This window comes from Carcharhinus amblyrhynchos, chromosome 3, assembly GCF_965287045.1.
Source record: "Carcharhinus amblyrhynchos chromosome 3, sCarAmb.v2.hapA, whole genome shotgun sequence".
In the NCBI taxonomy this organism is placed as follows: Eukaryota; Metazoa; Chordata; class Chondrichthyes; order Carcharhiniformes; family Carcharhinidae; genus Carcharhinus; species Carcharhinus amblyrhynchos.
The window spans coordinates 123,303,637-123,319,926 of NC_137326.1; the positions used below are offsets into that span (position 1 = coordinate 123,303,637).

General features: G+C 40.6%; 1 protein-coding gene across 5 annotated transcripts in view; it reads left to right on the top strand.

Moving 5' to 3' along the window:
- LOC145341098 (plastin-1-like) overlaps window positions 1–16,290 on the top strand; it is a 123,972-nt gene that overhangs the window by 91,091 nt on the left and 16,591 nt on the right. For all 5 annotated transcript variants that reach the window (XM_080185945.1, XM_080185946.1, XM_080185948.1 and 2 more), the window contains exons 9-11: window positions 2,096–2,188; window positions 2,279–2,471; window positions 12,234–12,312. In XM_080185945.1, coding sequence (XP_080042071.1) covers window positions 2,096–2,188; window positions 2,279–2,471; window positions 12,234–12,312 — 365 coding nt within the window. The remainder of the gene's footprint in view (window positions 1–2,095; window positions 2,189–2,278; window positions 2,472–12,233; window positions 12,313–16,290) is intronic.

The following is a 16,290-nucleotide window of genomic DNA, read 5'->3' on the forward strand; positions in this document are numbered from 1 at the left end:
ACTCCTGCCAAATTTCCCCAACCTCCTGCCATTGAACCTGCGGGTGGGGTCATGACAGAATTTCATCCACAGATTCCAGAATCGAAAACAGAAGAGGATTCATGGCTTGATCACAAAGCAGGAAAGTGTTGAGCGGCCACCATTGGGAATTATGGTGGGTCGCAGCTACCTTTAACTTTACTTCCTGACACCTCGTTTCACATAAGAAATCTATTTCTTTCTCCTATTTTCTTTGTCTCTATTGCATTTGTTCCAATGTCCAGTGTTCCATTCCAGTGCTGGCAATATGTTTTCCTTTTCCTTATTTGAGATTCCCCATTATTGTGATTGACAGGGCTCTTCATCTTCTCCGCTCTGTTTCCTGCTCTTCTGCTCTCGCTCCTTTTCCTTCCTCCTCAGTAAGGTTCCCCTTGTCCTCAACATCCATCCCGCCAGCCTATATATTCAGTGGATCTCCCTCAGCCATCTCCAGCATGATACTGCAGTTCCTTTGTGAAAGGACCATTCAAATTTGCAATATTCTGATCCACTCTTCACTCAATCCCCAAACCATTCCTCTTTCACACAATACCTTTTTCATGCAACTGCAGGAGATAAAACACCTGTCTTTTCAGTTCTGTCCTTCACATTGTCCAGGACATCTAATGTGTCTACTTTAAATTGAGCATGTTGTATTCACTCCTCACCAGGTCATTTCCAATGCATTGGGGACTTTAAATGTGGATTGAGTGAGTACTTCGTAAAAGATTTCCTTTCATTCCACAAGCATGACTCCAAGCCTTCAGTCATTTTGTGATTTTAACTCTTTGCCCCACTCATCCTGCACTCTTCCAGTGAAGCTCAGCATATGCTTGAGGAATTTTACAACCTCCTGAATTCAACACCTTGTCCAAAGGTGATTGACATTTAAGTTTAACTTTGTTTGACTTCCAAAGATGATGCCAGATCTTGGTATTTCCAGCATTTTCTGCTTTCATTATAGATCCCCAGGATTTCTTTGCCACAAAAGGCTGTGGAGGCCAGGTCATTGAGTGTCTTTAGGATAGAGATAGGTTCTTGATTGACAAGCTAGACAAGGGGATCAGGGGTTATGGGGAAAAGGTAGGAGAATGGGGATAAGAAAAATATCAGCCATGATTGAATAGCAGAGCAGACTTGATGGGCTGAGTGGCCTAATACTGCTCCAGTGTCTAATGGTCTCATATGGGTTCATTAATTTTAGGTTATAATCTCCGTCCTCTATTATTCAGCCAGCAGCTGTTGATGGTGAATGCCATTCCCATTTTACATCTACTCTGGACCCAACTTTTGTTTCTGTACTGGCCCCATTACCATCTCCTTTTAATTTGCATTATTATCCCTTTTGTCATTGAATCCCTCCTGCCTTTCTTCTTTATCATTTTGTACTCTTTCCCCATCCCCTTCTTTCCCTGCTTCTGTACTTGCTTAAAACCTGTTACAGTTCTAAGTTAAGTTTATTTACTAGCGTTACAAGTAATCTTGCATTAACATTGCAATGAAGTTATTGTGAAAATCCCCTAGTCACTACACTCCAGTGCTTGTTTGAATACACAGATGGAGAATTTAGCATGACCAATGCACCTAAGTAGCCCATCTTTCGGACTGTGGGAGGAAACCCATGCAGACATGGGGAGAATGTGCAAACTCCATACAGACAGTGACCCAAGCCGGAAATTGAACCCAGGTCCCTGGCACTGAGACAGTAGTGCTAACCACTCTGCCACCGTGTCCAAAGATGACTGACATTTAAAATCAACTTTGTTTGCCTCTCCAAAGATGCTGCCAGACCTGGGTATTTCCAGCATTTTCTGTTTTTACTGCAAATCCTGGGGATCTGAAATATTTTGATTTTAGATTGCGTGGTATTCCATATTGATGGCTGCTTTCAGTTGGCTTGTCAACAGTGTAGAATGCTTCATCAATACAAAGATACACAAATATTCAAAAGCAATACTGGGCTGAAACCTGTGTATTATGAATGGAATTTCTATTGTTTTCTTCTAGTATAATAAACTGTTAACAGTTAAGAGACTGGTTTACCTCTGTCATCTAACTTTTAATATTCCACTTCTAGGATTCCAAGGCTTATTTCCATCTACTCAACCAGATTGCACCCAATGGAGAAAGTGACGAAGCGATGATTCAAATTCAAATGGCTGGTTTTCACGTAAGTCAGCTTTGATGCTTTTCGTTAGAATTTGTCCCTTTTTTTAAGGAACTATTTTGGTGTCTGATTGCTATTTTCATTTTCTTGCAGGAAAAGAGCGATCTTAAACGGGCAGAGTGCATGCTGCAGCAAGCTGATAAACTAGGCTGCAGACAGTTTGTTACTCCAGTTGATGTTGTCAATGGTAATCCCAAACTCAACCTGGCCTTTGTAGCCAACCTGTTCAATAAATATCCAGCACTGCACAAGCCAAACAGGGATTACGACCTCTCTTTGTTGGAAGGTAAGTTGTACATCGAGAAGTACATAGCTGAATTCAGAGTGAAAATCAAAGTCAAAGGGAACTAAACCCTTTACCAAGAGGAAGCTGCTCTTTTTTTATTATTGTTTTCATTCTTGCCTGTTACTGCTCTGGTTCCTGTTTTGTTTTTGTGTTTTTTTTTAAACTACTTTGCAGTTATTATTTACATGAGTGATACATTAACAGGCTTTGCTCGTGAACAGATTATTGATTGCATCTTTGGTCCATAATTCTTGGTATGTGGATTGATTTGGCACTTCTGGTAAAAGTTTCTGTTGCAGGGTAGAATAATAACCAAAAAAAAGCCTCCTAATTGAACAAATGAAGAGTGCGTACCTTCACCTTGCTGCGTTAACTCTGCTATTACAATCATGTAGCTCTTCCTGGGGACTTTTCCCTGCCTGGTTAATGCTCTCCAACTACAAATCTGTTTAAAAAAAAAAGTTCTATTTCAAGCTTCCATTTCACTGAAGAGGCATCAGGCCAACCCACATCCAATAAACTGCGCAGAAAACTCTGCTCACGTTTCGTCAGTTGTACCCCAAATTCCACCATGGCAACTGTGATTCTAAAACATTCCACAACATTCTAAATCAAACAACCACAACATTTGATTAAAAAGTCAATTTGTTCTATCACCCAACATTAATGGATCCTTTTTTTAAAAAAAAACACCCAGGAGCTGGATCACCAAAAAGTAAAAGCTACACCTTAACTGTAAACCAGCTTTCGTTGCAATCCTTCTCAATAGTTTTTGAAATATATTGTTAGCAGGCTAACAAACGGGCAAAAACATTACCACCGAAGCTAAGTGGAGGTAGAGATCATTAAGATCTCCACTTAAATAATGTAAGAGAAAAAGATAATTTGATGCATTTGGGTATAATTGAGTTGAACTCTCCAAATGAGGTACGTATTATGGCAACTTGAAGGCTAATGTGAGCAGGCTTTATCTTGCAAGATAGTGACAGCAAAAAAAAGTCAATGATTTTGGAAATTGGTGAATTACCAATTTTAACGGCAGGAACCTTTTGGATTTCTTTTTACTCTGTTTTCACTCAACAAGTGGGGAGATTAAAGTTCTGGCTGGCAGGCAGGGAGAGCCCCTAGCGAACAGGGAAGGTCAGGGCCAGGGACTTTGGAGCACAGCAGTCAGGAAAGGAGAAAGATTGCAGGGTGGGAGTTGAGGGAGATATTGCTGCAGTACATTTGTTTGAGGGTCCAAAAGGAAGCACTCCTCCTCCTAACCCATTGCAGTGCTGGAGGAACACTTCCTTTGGTTCTAATAGCTCCTGCAGCTGACCGGAGCCCTCTTAAATATCATAGGGCGAAATTTTACTGGCACGCCTGCCTGATTTCTTTTTTTCATATGCCTCCAGAATTGGGGCTGGCGTGCCGATAAAATTCTGGCCATGGTGTTTATTTTTACATACATGTGAATTAAGAGCACAAGTAGGCTATTTGGTCCCTTGAGTCTGTTCCACCACTCAATAAGCTCGTGGCTGACCTGACTGGCCTCAGCGTGACATTCCCACCTACCCCTGATTATTTTAGATTCTTTGTTAACAAAGGAATCAATCCACCTCTGCCTGAAAACTTTTCAATCACTCTGCCTTCGCTGCTCTTTGGAGAAGAGAATTCTAAAGACTTGTGACTCTTTTGACAAATAGAAAAAAAGTTCTCCTATTTATTCCTCCTCACCATGTTGTCATGAAGGTGTGATGTGGATGTGCTGGCATTGGACTGGGGTAAACACAGTAAAAAGTCTGACAACACCAGGTTTTAGTCCAACCGATTTATTTGATAGTAAACTCACAAGCTTTCGAGGGGATTCCCTCTTCGTCAGGTGAATGGAGAGTTCTGGCCTCGGAAAGAGCATATATAAAGCACAGACAGTTTACAGAATACTGATTAGAATGCGAATCTTTACACCTAACCTGCTGTTCAAGTCCTAAAGTGGCTGACAATGTGTGTGGAAGGAGCACTGATCACAGGTTAAAGAGATGTGTATTGTCTCCAGACAGCACAGTGAGTGAGGTTTTGCAAACCCAGGCAAGTCGCGGGGGTTACAGTGCAACATGAACCCAAGATCCCTGTTGAGACCGTCCTCATGTGTGTGGAACTTGGCTATCAGTCTCTGCTCAGCGACTCTGCGCTGTCGTGTGTCGTGAAGGTGATCAGGCTTGAATGGATTACTGCTGCTCTCATGTTTTCCTGAATGGTTATTCTTGGAATCAGCACAGGCAATGAATATTGACAGGCTACCTTACATAAGATGCTAGATTACTGGCCAATTAACTTTCTTGTAATTGGAAAGAAAGAACTTGGTGTTTATACAGCATCTGTTCTGTCCACCTCCTGAACCAGGGTCTTTGTTGATGCATCAGAATATCGGGGAGCCCACAATCTGCCATGCTATGCCATCTTTACGCTTTGTTGGTCAGACACTCCTCTCCAGTGAAGTCCAGAGCCTGCTGCAGCCAGAATACACTTCACCTTTAACAGCTGCAGACTAATTTTAAGTGGCCCGGACCTCGCATCAGCTTGGGCCCGCTGCTGAGCTGCGCAGCCATTTGCCTTGTTTTTATTTGCTACTTGCCAGTGTGCTACTGATCTGTGTGTGACTATCATTTTAAATGAGCTATGAAGTTTGTATGCTGCCTGCATTGCTTTGTACTAGCACATTGTGATCACCATGCCCATTTTCAAAGGCTATCAAAATTTTAATCCCAACATCATGTGGTTGAACAGGTATTAGCATTTTAGTTTAGAATTCAATTTTTACATGATTCTTAAAAAGTTTAGAGAACGCAAACATTTGTTCTCAAATTCTAGTTTCAATGCAAATTAACATTTCTACCAAACCAATTTTGCATTCAAGTTTAAGCTATTAATGGCTTGACATTCCAATGCTGTGCTGTTTTAGAATTGAATGTTTCATGCCCTGAGGAAGGAGTTGTGGCTTGGTACCCTAGCCAACATTCTCCTCTCAACAAATATCATCAAAATATAGATGCTTATTTACTCTCTTTATGGAGCATTGCTGTTGCAGAATGTTTGCTCCTACAGCCATGGTCCTTAGTGATTCATTATAAGGTGCATTGAAATTTTTCAATGTGACGAGAAAGCAGGGATTTATCTTTTCCTCATGAAAGCGTGCATAAGCTTCGGTCATTGCTTTGCAGCCAATAAATAGAATGGGTTGACTCTGAGGGATTATTTGAATAATGTTTGGAGTAGTATGCAAATTGTCAGATTGCTTCAAAATGTGTTTTACTTTTGCTTTCCTTTTTGTATTCCTGTCTGCTTTGGTGAATGCAGAATTGACCCCTCCCATTGTAGGTACTGTATTCAGAGCTGCTTCTTGTGCTCTCTTTCACCATCTCTGAACCCTCATGCCCTACGACAACCACCACCTTCCTATGTTCCATCATCTTGTCATTTCACAACTGCTGATTTGCTTTGTGAACAGGACAATTTCTGGGAGCACTTTGCTGAATGCACTGCTGTCTTTCCTGGAAACTGTCACCACCATTATATTGAGTAACCGAGCATGCCATTGGCTGTGGTGTGTGTTTTTTTTCAGAAGCTTTATACTTCACTCATGTCAATATAAGAAAGTAGTGACTGGAAACTAGTTACAAAGCAAACATTCAATTGTGTGGTTCTGGTGATGTACATGCTGTCAAAGTTAGCAGAACCCAAAAATTGAATAATTTCACACTTAAATTATATGGTGAATAGTTCTTTCTATGTTTGACGTTTCTCTTCATTGTGGAAGTCCATCTGAGCACAGTAGTAGCACCCTGAAGTGGCAATGAATCATGCTGATGACTTTTCGCTTTGAAGGTGTACAACACTATACGAGTGATTTCAATTGTGTATTGCTGATGAAGAAACTATATGCTATACAAGACTAAAATTAAGGATGCATTATAGAAAGTTATTTCAATTTTCTTTACACCTATGTAAATTTAAGCAGCAGGCATCAATTAATTGTGTATACTCATTATAAAAATTAACAATGCTGGTTGTCATTGGCAAAGTTTGTCAGCAAAAAGAAGTAGTCCTCGACAATGGCCAGAGTATTATGGGACCTCACACCTGGCGAGATGCTATGGTCCAGCTAAACTGAATGGAGATGTAAATGATTTGCTGCGGGCTAGCAGGGAGGACCATAAATCCTTGGCCAATGTTTATACCTCTTTTAGTTGCCTGATTGTATCAAAATGTGATTGAGGTCCTTGGAACATCTATGCTGCTGCCAGATTTATTTTTAAATTGGATTATTTTGTCTATTGTTCCTTGAGAAGAAACCAGTTGTAACTATAATTTGAATACAAATTCTACAAAGTGTCTCATCATCTGAAATGGAGTATACATAGGACCTGTTTCTTTAAAAAAAATCCAATGATTTCAGTGACCAGTGTTTTTATAATTTATTCATTCAAATAATGCATCATTAAACCTTGCTTGTTCCTCTGATTTTTCTCGACCATTTTCAGCATGCAATATTTACGTGCATTGAAATTACACTTGTTTGTGCTGTTGTATATGTATATATTTTAAATTGCAGATTATTCTTCAGGGCTTTCATGTCTTGGTAAAATTACATTTAATTTCTATAATCTGAAATTATTTTCAGAAGAAATCTATCCTTTTAAAATGAGAAATAAAATGTTTATTTGATTCGGAGTGTTATGGTTTACATTTGTAAACTTCTGATTGGAAAAATATGAAACGCTTTGTGATCTTGTGCTCAGTGGCTGCAAAAACCTCCATCTTTACCTGGGGGAAGTAATGGAGTGTACTTTTGTAAATTTGATTTTTAAAAAAATCTGGAAGTATACACTTGCCTAGCTAATGGAATAGCAAGTAAACTAAGTTTGCCAATTTAAACAAATAATCCACATATAATTTACCTGAACTTAATATGTCCCATATTTCTGAAGTCTGGCGAATGATTTATTAATGAATTATACTTGATAGATTTTTAAATTTTATTTCCAAATTGATGTCCCTCTAACTTATTATGGTACACTAAGTTGTCGCAAAATCATGATGTAGTTATACCTGTTGTACGCAACATTTTTTTTTCCAGAATTAAAACAGTGGATGCTGGAAATATTCAGCGGATGAAGTAGCATCTGTAGAGAGAGAAACAGAATTAGTGTTTTCAGGTTAAGGAGGTTTCCACGGCTACTGCCATTTCCAGCTTCTCCTGTTGTATTTGCATCGATGGTCTTTGGCATTTGCATTTGTGTTTTATCTGTGGTTGTATTGTGTTTCATTCTGCAGTGAAGTAAAGTGATTTTACAATTGATTGATGCAAGACTGTTTTAAGGGGTAGCGCAGTAATGAATTCCATTTGTATGTGGTGTTGTTGACATTAATTTAATTTAATGGATGTTGTAAGCTGTTTAGAATTCTTATGGTCAGAGGACCACTTCCTTGTTCATTTATGTAGGTTACCTGGTTGCATTTATTCTTGCTAGAAGCTGTGAGCAAATGTTGTTCCAGATGTTAACTCTAATAATTATATATCGTGGAGTGAGTTCAAAACTAGTGTTTACCTAAGGTTCATTTCCAAGATAGCTGAGCAGGCTGACAGACTCTGTTCCGTCTGCACCTCAGTGTTGCAGCTGTTCCCACTTGTACTTTTTCAAAGCTAAATGGACAACCAATTAAAATAAATCAGCCAAAACCGGGGGACAGTTGAAAAGGAATACTGCATCAAACAAAAAATAAACTTAAACGGAAACTTAGAACGTAAACCAAACTGTCCCCACTTATAGTTGTTGTTTCTCATTCAGCACTTAGTGGTGCACAAAGCAGCCTTTAATCTGTTTCCAGAGCTAGTTTTAACTGGAACAGATCGCTAGCATGTCGCCAGAGGCTTATTGCTCGAGGGCTGCCATGCTGCATCAGTCATAACTGACCAGATGTCTCTCCCACTCTTACCCCCTGTCACTGGCATTGTCTGAAGGTAACTGCAGGTTGATACTCTGGCAGTGTTATGGAAACACCTTACTTGACCATCCAAAACCAGGGGCGAGACTCAAACCCGCAGATTCTGGCTTGGACAGGCACACCACACACTGTCCCCGCTTGTACTATTTTGGTTAAACCGATTTTAAACTAAATTTAAACAAATTGGTGGGCAGTGTCATGGTGGGCTTGAGGTTACAATCTGATCAGCCATGATCTTACCAAATGGCAGAGCAGACTCAGGGGGCCGAGTGGTTTGCTCCTGCTCCTAATTTGTATGTTCATATGTACTTGTACTCCTCTGCGTAATGCCCCATTATATTCTTTTGGGAATTGTGGCACAGTGGTTAGCACTGCTGCCTCACAGCGCTGAGGTTCGATTCCTGGCTTGGGTCACTGTCTGCGTATTCTCCCCGTGTCTGCGTCGGTTTCCTCCCATGGTCTGAAAGACGTGCTGATTAGGTGCTTTGGCCATACTAAGTTCTCCCTTAGTGTACCTGAACAGGTGCCAGAGTGTGGCAATTTTCACAGTAACTTCATTGTGGTGTTTAATGTTGGCCTACTTATGACATTAATAAATAAATTTAAAATAAAGTTCCAATTTATAGGTGAATTCATGCCCATCATTTGTTTAACAATGCAATTGCCTTAGCAAATATAATTGCTACACAATGTAATTTCTATTCAACAAGATGACAAAATATTAACATTTACCAGTTTCTCACACCTGTTAAGAAATATTCTGTGCCTCTATTCGTTCTACTAAGGGTGAATAACCTCCTATTTCCCAAATTATACTCCATTTGTCACTTTGATGCCAATTTAACCTCAGTAAATCTAAGTAAATGTAGTAAGTATAGAAAGGGCTTCATTCAGAAGGAAATAGGCTTTGTGAATATCAACCAGTAATTTTCATTCTGATGGAGGCATCATCTCATCTCCTCTCCTATCCTACATTGTATATGTGCACTATACATTTTAGAACTTCTTTTAATATTCTAACAGTTCCTGCTAATGACCAGAGGGGTATGTTGTATGTATTAGTGTCACAAGTAGGCTTACATTAACACTGCAAAAATCGCTTTGCCACAATCCTGTTCAGGTACACTGAGGAAGAATTTAGCATGGTCAATGCACCTAATCAGCAATGTAGGAGGAAACCCGTACAGATAAAGGGAGAACATGCAGACTCTGCATGTATTGACCCAAGCCAGGAATCGAACCTGAGTCCCTGATGCTGAGGCAACAGTGCTAACTGCTGTGCCACCATACTGCCCATCTGTTGTGCCATTTAATGGAAGTTATTGTCTCCTCATTGTTTAGTTAGCTACATTGTACCACAGCGAACACAAAACATTTGGGTAGGGTTCAGCTTTTGGAATTTCTCATTTGTGGTGATTGTCACATTAAGACTAGCCTTGCAGAGTAAGGGTCATGTGGTCTGAGCAACCATTCAACACCTAACATGGGGAATCTCCAAGGGGAGTCATTTTTCTAATTAGAGTGTAGAATGGACTAGCTCAAAGCACTCAGCTAATGAAGCAACCTAGTAAATAAAGTTAATTTGTTCAACTTGAGAAGCTGTCCTCTGGGAGTACCTCTTCACATCATTAAAAAATATAATGCTAGAATTTGAGAGAGAATTTTGCTGAAGTAATACAGGGAACAAAACCACAAATCCCCTAGAAGAAACAAGATCACTTGGAATCCACTAATAAATGCAGGAGAAAGTGTGAGCTAATAAGACTACAGTGGAGGAAAGTAAGGCTCTGAGTGAACAGGATAAGCGATGGCATATCTCTATATCAATCTGATTAAAGTACAAAGTTGGGGAAGAAAAGTGCAAATTAGAGTGGGCTAATTGAATGCAAAATCAGGTGCAGAAAGAGACAAAAAGAAGGAACGATTGGATTGGGAGAGGGAGAAGAAAAGTTGATGCCTGACACAGCGGTAATGTCATCAGATTAGTAATCCTGTGCCCCAGGCTAATGCTCTGGGGATATGGGTTCAAATCTCACCATGGTGGAATCTTAATCCAGTGATTAAATCTGAAATATAAAACTAATCTCAGTAATGGCAACCATGACAACCATCACTGGTTGTTGTAGAAACATTTTAGGGATAGAGACCTGACATCCTTGTCCTATCTGCCTTAAGGGTGGCACAGTGGTTAGCACTGCTGCCTCACAGCGCCAGGGACCCCAGGTTCAATTCCAGCTTCAGGTCACTGTCTGTGTCATTCTCCCGGTATCTGCATGGGTTTACTCTGGGTGCTCCAGTTTCCTCCCACAGCCCGAAGATGTGCGGGTCAGGTTGATTGACCATGCTAAATTGACCCTAGTATCAGGATGAATATATGGGGTTACTGGAATAGGACCTGGATGGGATTGAGGTTGATGCCGACTCGATGAGCCAAATGGCTCCTTCTGCCTACTGGGGATTTTATGATTCTATGACCTGGCCTCAGTTGACGGGAAATTTTGAGGTGGTTTGTTATCCTTGCTGATGATGCCCACATCCATGAAAGAATACAAAGAAAATTGAAATTTACGACTATTGAATATCTAACAATAAAACTTCCATTTATAAAGTGCCTTTTAAGACCTCAGGAAATCCCAAAGTGCTTTACCGGTATGAAGTACTTTTTGAAATATAATTACTGTTGTAATGCAAGAAACAGCAATTAAAACCTGAAGAGACAAGACTCAACACACTTGTAATAATTTCCAGTGCCAGAGAGGTACAATGTCTGTAATTAATGCTCAGCATCTCCGACGGCTAATCTAGGCTTAATTAAATATGCAAGGTCCTTAAATGGCTCCAGGACAGGCTTGTTGCATCACTTAACACCTGCTCTCATATCTTGTCATGAGTCTTACTTTGATTCTACTGTGTAAATACTTGCTGTTCAATACATTTCAATAATAAGACAAACGGAGGAGTGTAGTTTATGCCACTGAAATTCAGACAGTAATTTTCAGATTTGCATATGTTTCACAAAGTTGTTACAGTGTAGAGGAGACCATTTGGCCCATGTCTGCGCTGGCTCTCTGAGCAATTCACGTAGTGCTGTTCTAGCCATAACCTTGCTTGTTTGTTCTTTTTGGATAACAAACTAAATCCCTTTTGAATGCTTTTGGTTTGAACTTGTCTCCAGCATGCTGTCAGATAATTTATGCTAGACCATAAACATTCACTGTGCGAAGAAGTTTTTCTCTCATCACTTTTTTGCTTCTTTTGCCAATTACTTTGAATTGGTGCCCTGTCATCCTTGATCCTTTCTCAAACAGGAACAATTTTTCCCTACCCACTCTGGTCAGACCCCCTCATCATTTGAACTGCTCTATCAAATCTCCTGGATGCCTTCTTTTCTCCAAGGAAAACAGTTCTAATTTCTCCATACATATTTCTAATTTAAGTTCCTCATTCCAGCCACCATCTGCCCTTATTTGAAGTTGCTGTAACATTTGTGTGGAAATAACGGTGAACGCCATTGGCCTCATCGTTATTTTGAAAGCAAATTAGGAGGGATTATGCTTTTTATTAAACTTAATTTGCAGTGCTTGTAAAGTAGCCAGCAAGATATGATTGTTGTGGACAATAGGTGTATCAAAGTGACTTTCAGACCAATAAAATCACACTGGAGAATCAAGTGCTCTGCTATTTTCCCTTATCCCCTGGCCTTCTGCACCCGTCTTCTTTAACTTGTTTGTCATGCCACTCAAGTCTTTCTCCATTAATCCTGTATTGTCCTAGGTGAATCGAGGGAAGAAAGAACCTTCAGGAACTGGATGAATTCACAGGGGGTGAGTCCCTTTGTCAATCACCTTTACAGGTAAAACATGTTTATCTTCATGTTTCTTCTATAAAGAAATGACTGATCTATAATACTATTGCTCCTGCTGAAAGTTTTAGTTCCTTTAACATTATTTGCTGTGTAGACACGGTCTTGGCTCAGGTTAAGGATAATTCACAGAAATCGAATGTGGAGTATCTGACAACATTTTAGATTGCCATTAGTTTCTTGATACATTCCATATGAACAATTTTTCATAAATCTAAAAGCAATTGGAATCATAGAGCAAAGGAGTTGGCCTGGTTACTGTGAGGAGTTTGCATATTCTCCCCATTTCTGCGTGGGTTTCCTCCTAGGTGCTCCAATTTCCTCCCACAATCCAAAGATGTGTAGATTAGGTGCATTGACCATGCTAAATTCTCCTTCAGTGTATCTGAACAGGTACCGGAGTGTGGCAACTAGGGGATTTTCACAGTAACTTCTTTGCAGTATGAATGTAAGCCTACTTGTGACTAATATGTAAATTCTTTTTAACTACTAATAAAAGGTGTTGTGTCAGTCTGGGGCGATGGACATGGGGTATTATGTGACACAACATGAAGTCATCCTTGGACTTTTGCTTCTTCTAATGTACATACAAGGTCTGGATATCAAAACTTGACAATGTCCATATTAGTAGACGATACAAATGAGGGATGAGAAAAGATTACGAGGCTTGTTACCAAGCATTCTAATCACTAAGTGATCCAACTTCTTACTGTGCTTTCTCCAGCTGCTTGTACTGCTAATAACTAAGGGAGGCAAATAGACAAAGAGACCTGTGACTAGTTTCAAGAGTAATTCTGGAAATTCTTCCCCATTATACAAGAAACTTCAGTGTGTTTGATGAAACTATGCATTATCCAAGACCTATCATGAGGTTAATGTCCCTCCATAGGTTTGGGGAACAATTTGTGAATTTGTCAATGTCTATGTAACCAAAATATAACACACTTTTTAATGTTGATTTTTCACTTGCTGAACAATATTTCACTAAATCCTATTTACTTCCTCTCTAGTTAGATTTCTTATGAACTTAGTCACTGACTTTCCCTGCATCCATGCGTGTAAGATGTGTGGCTTATGTTTCTTAGCTCCTTTTGAATAATACAGAACACTGTTCAGCTAATTATACTAGCCACCTAAAGCCCATTCATTTATCCAAATGAACTTCGTATTAACTCTTCCTTTTCATTAACCATTGAATATTCTTCTGTAAAAAAAAAATACAGTAAAGGAGTCACCATAGAGCTTTGGGAAACACTACTTCCCATTAAGCCACTCCTTGTTCCTGCTGTTTGTCCCAATTTGCTTCATTAATTCCCAGCATCGCCCCACCTATCCCCTCATGTCCAAACAAAATCCCGGGAGTAGGGGAGTGTGAAGTAGAAAGTGCCCTCTAGGTTCCCTCCTGCCCTGAGCAATTTTACGCTGGGGCAGCGAGCCGCCCACCCATGCCCCATTTGGACTCCTGACGTCATTGATTATTGGCAGCCATTCAGTTCAAGGACAATTAGGGATGGACAACAGATATTGGCCTTGCCAGCAAACCCACGTCCCGTGAAAGAATAAACTACAAAAGGCATGAATACAGTTTTTATCACGTTTTCTATATAAGGAGAGTGGATAAGGATGTTGCTTATGATCTACAAACTGTAAGATGTCTCACAACACCAGGTTAAAGTCCAACAGGGTTTTTTGGAATCATGAGCTTTCAAAGCACTGCTCCTTCATCAGGCGAGAGCCCACTGCAGATCTACAGTCTGATTTGCATCAACTGTGCAACTGTCAGACAAATTAAATTCAACACTGATAATTGCACATTGGGTGAAAAACTACATGATTATATATAAATGGAATTATTAAAAGGGAAGCTTGATTAGGGACTTTGAAAATAAATCTCTTATTCTAATGACTGGACGGTGTGACAAAGCGAATAGAATATTGGCACACGTTGGTATAGAAATCAGTAAAGGCTGTGGAAGTAGTGTGTAATACACTGGTTAAACCATATCTGGGGCAGCTTACTGGTTGGCACTGCTGCCTCACAGCGCCAGGGACCCGGGTTCGATTCCCATTTTGGGTCACTGTCTGTGTGGAGTCTTCACGTTCTGCCTGTGTCTGCATCGGTTTTCCTCCTAGTCTAAATGACGTCCTGATTAAGTGCATTGGCCATGCTAAATTCTCCCTCCGTGTAGCCAAAAAGATGCTGGAGTGTGGTGACTAGGGGATTTTCACACTTACTTCATTGCAGTGTTAATGTAAGCTTGCTTGTGACACTAATGAATAAACTTAAAACATGGGGTAAAATTTTGACATCTCTGTCCTGACAGTAATATTCTGGCAGAGTGCATCTTTTTCTCCATTGTAGAATCTATTATAAGAACATAAGAACATAAGAAATAGGAGCAGGAGTAGGCCAACTAGCCCTTCGATCCTGCCCCGCCATTCAATAAGATCATGGCTGATCTGTCGTGGCTCAGTTCCACATTCCCGCCCTCTCCCCATAACCCTTAATCCCCTCTCTCATCAAAAACCCATCAACCCGCGTCTTAAAAATATTTAGCGAGGCAGCCTCCACCACTTCAACAGGCAGAGAATTCCAGAGATTCACCACCCTTTGAGTGAAGAAGTTCCTCCTCAACTCTGTTCTAAACCGCCCCCCCTTTATCTTGAGGCTATGCCCCCTAGTCCTACTATCCTTTCTGAGCGAGAAGAGTCTCTCCACCTCTATCCTATCCATCCCATTCATCATCTTATACGTCTCAATGAGATCTCCCCTCATTCTTCTAAACTCTAACGAGTACAAGCCTAATCTATTCAGCCTCTCCTCATAGCTCAACCCCCTCAACTCCGGCATCAGCCTAGTAAACCTCCTCTGCACTCCCTCCAAGGCTAAAATATCCTTGCGTAAGTACGGCGCCCAAAACTGCACACAGTACTCCAGCTGCGGCCTCACCAATGCCCTATACAGCCGCAGCAAGACCTCCCAACTTTTATATTCAATCCCCCTCGCGATGAAGGCCAGCATCCCATTCGCCTTCCTGACCACCTGCTGTACCTGCAAGCTGGGTATTTGCGACTCATGCACAAGGACCCCGAGGTCCCTCTGCACCGTCGCCTGCTGCAGTTTTTCTCCACGTAAGTAATAATCCTTCCTACCATTATTCCTACCAAAGTGGACCACCTCGCACTTACCAACATTAAATTCCATTTGCCATTTCCTGGCCCATTCGCCCAGCCTATCTAGATCCTTCTGTAGACTCTCCCCACCCTCCGCACAATTTGCCTTTCCACCAATTTTGGTGTCATCAGCAAATTTCGGCACCCTACACTCGGTTCCCTCCTCCAGATCGTCTATATAAATGGTAAATAGCTCCATTTAGCACTCACGATAAGCTGAGAGAACTTATTCAAATCAACCAAGGCAATAAAATAACACAAATGGACAGTCTGCAACCTCAAAAGTTTTTTAAAATCCACCAAGTTCAATAACTCACAGAACACTATGATCCAAATAGCTGCAGCTGAATGCCCTTTTAAATAAAAATGTCCAGTCAGTTAGTGCCTGAAACAATCCTGTGAAGTACTCAATTGCATTGGACTGCTGATTACATCATTGGATCCTGAATCTTGATGCATTCTTCTGCTCCCAAACAATATCACAGCTGTCTAAATGAAGTGACAAATTAAAATGGGTGTTAGGTCATGGAGGAAGGGTCTAAACTGTTCTTGAATGAGGACAGGATTTCAGTTGGATTTATTTTCTTTTCCTATCACACTGCAAATCACTTTCTCCCAAATCCTCCAACTTCTTCACGCAGGGGATAGTCATTGACTTCAGGAAGTGTTGTGGAGGGCATGCTCCTGTTCCACGTCAAAAGTGATGAAATGGTCGAGACCTTCAAGCTTCTAGGTGCCTCGGGGAAAGCAGCTAGCATAATCAAGGGCTCCGCGCATCTGTGACATACTGTGTTC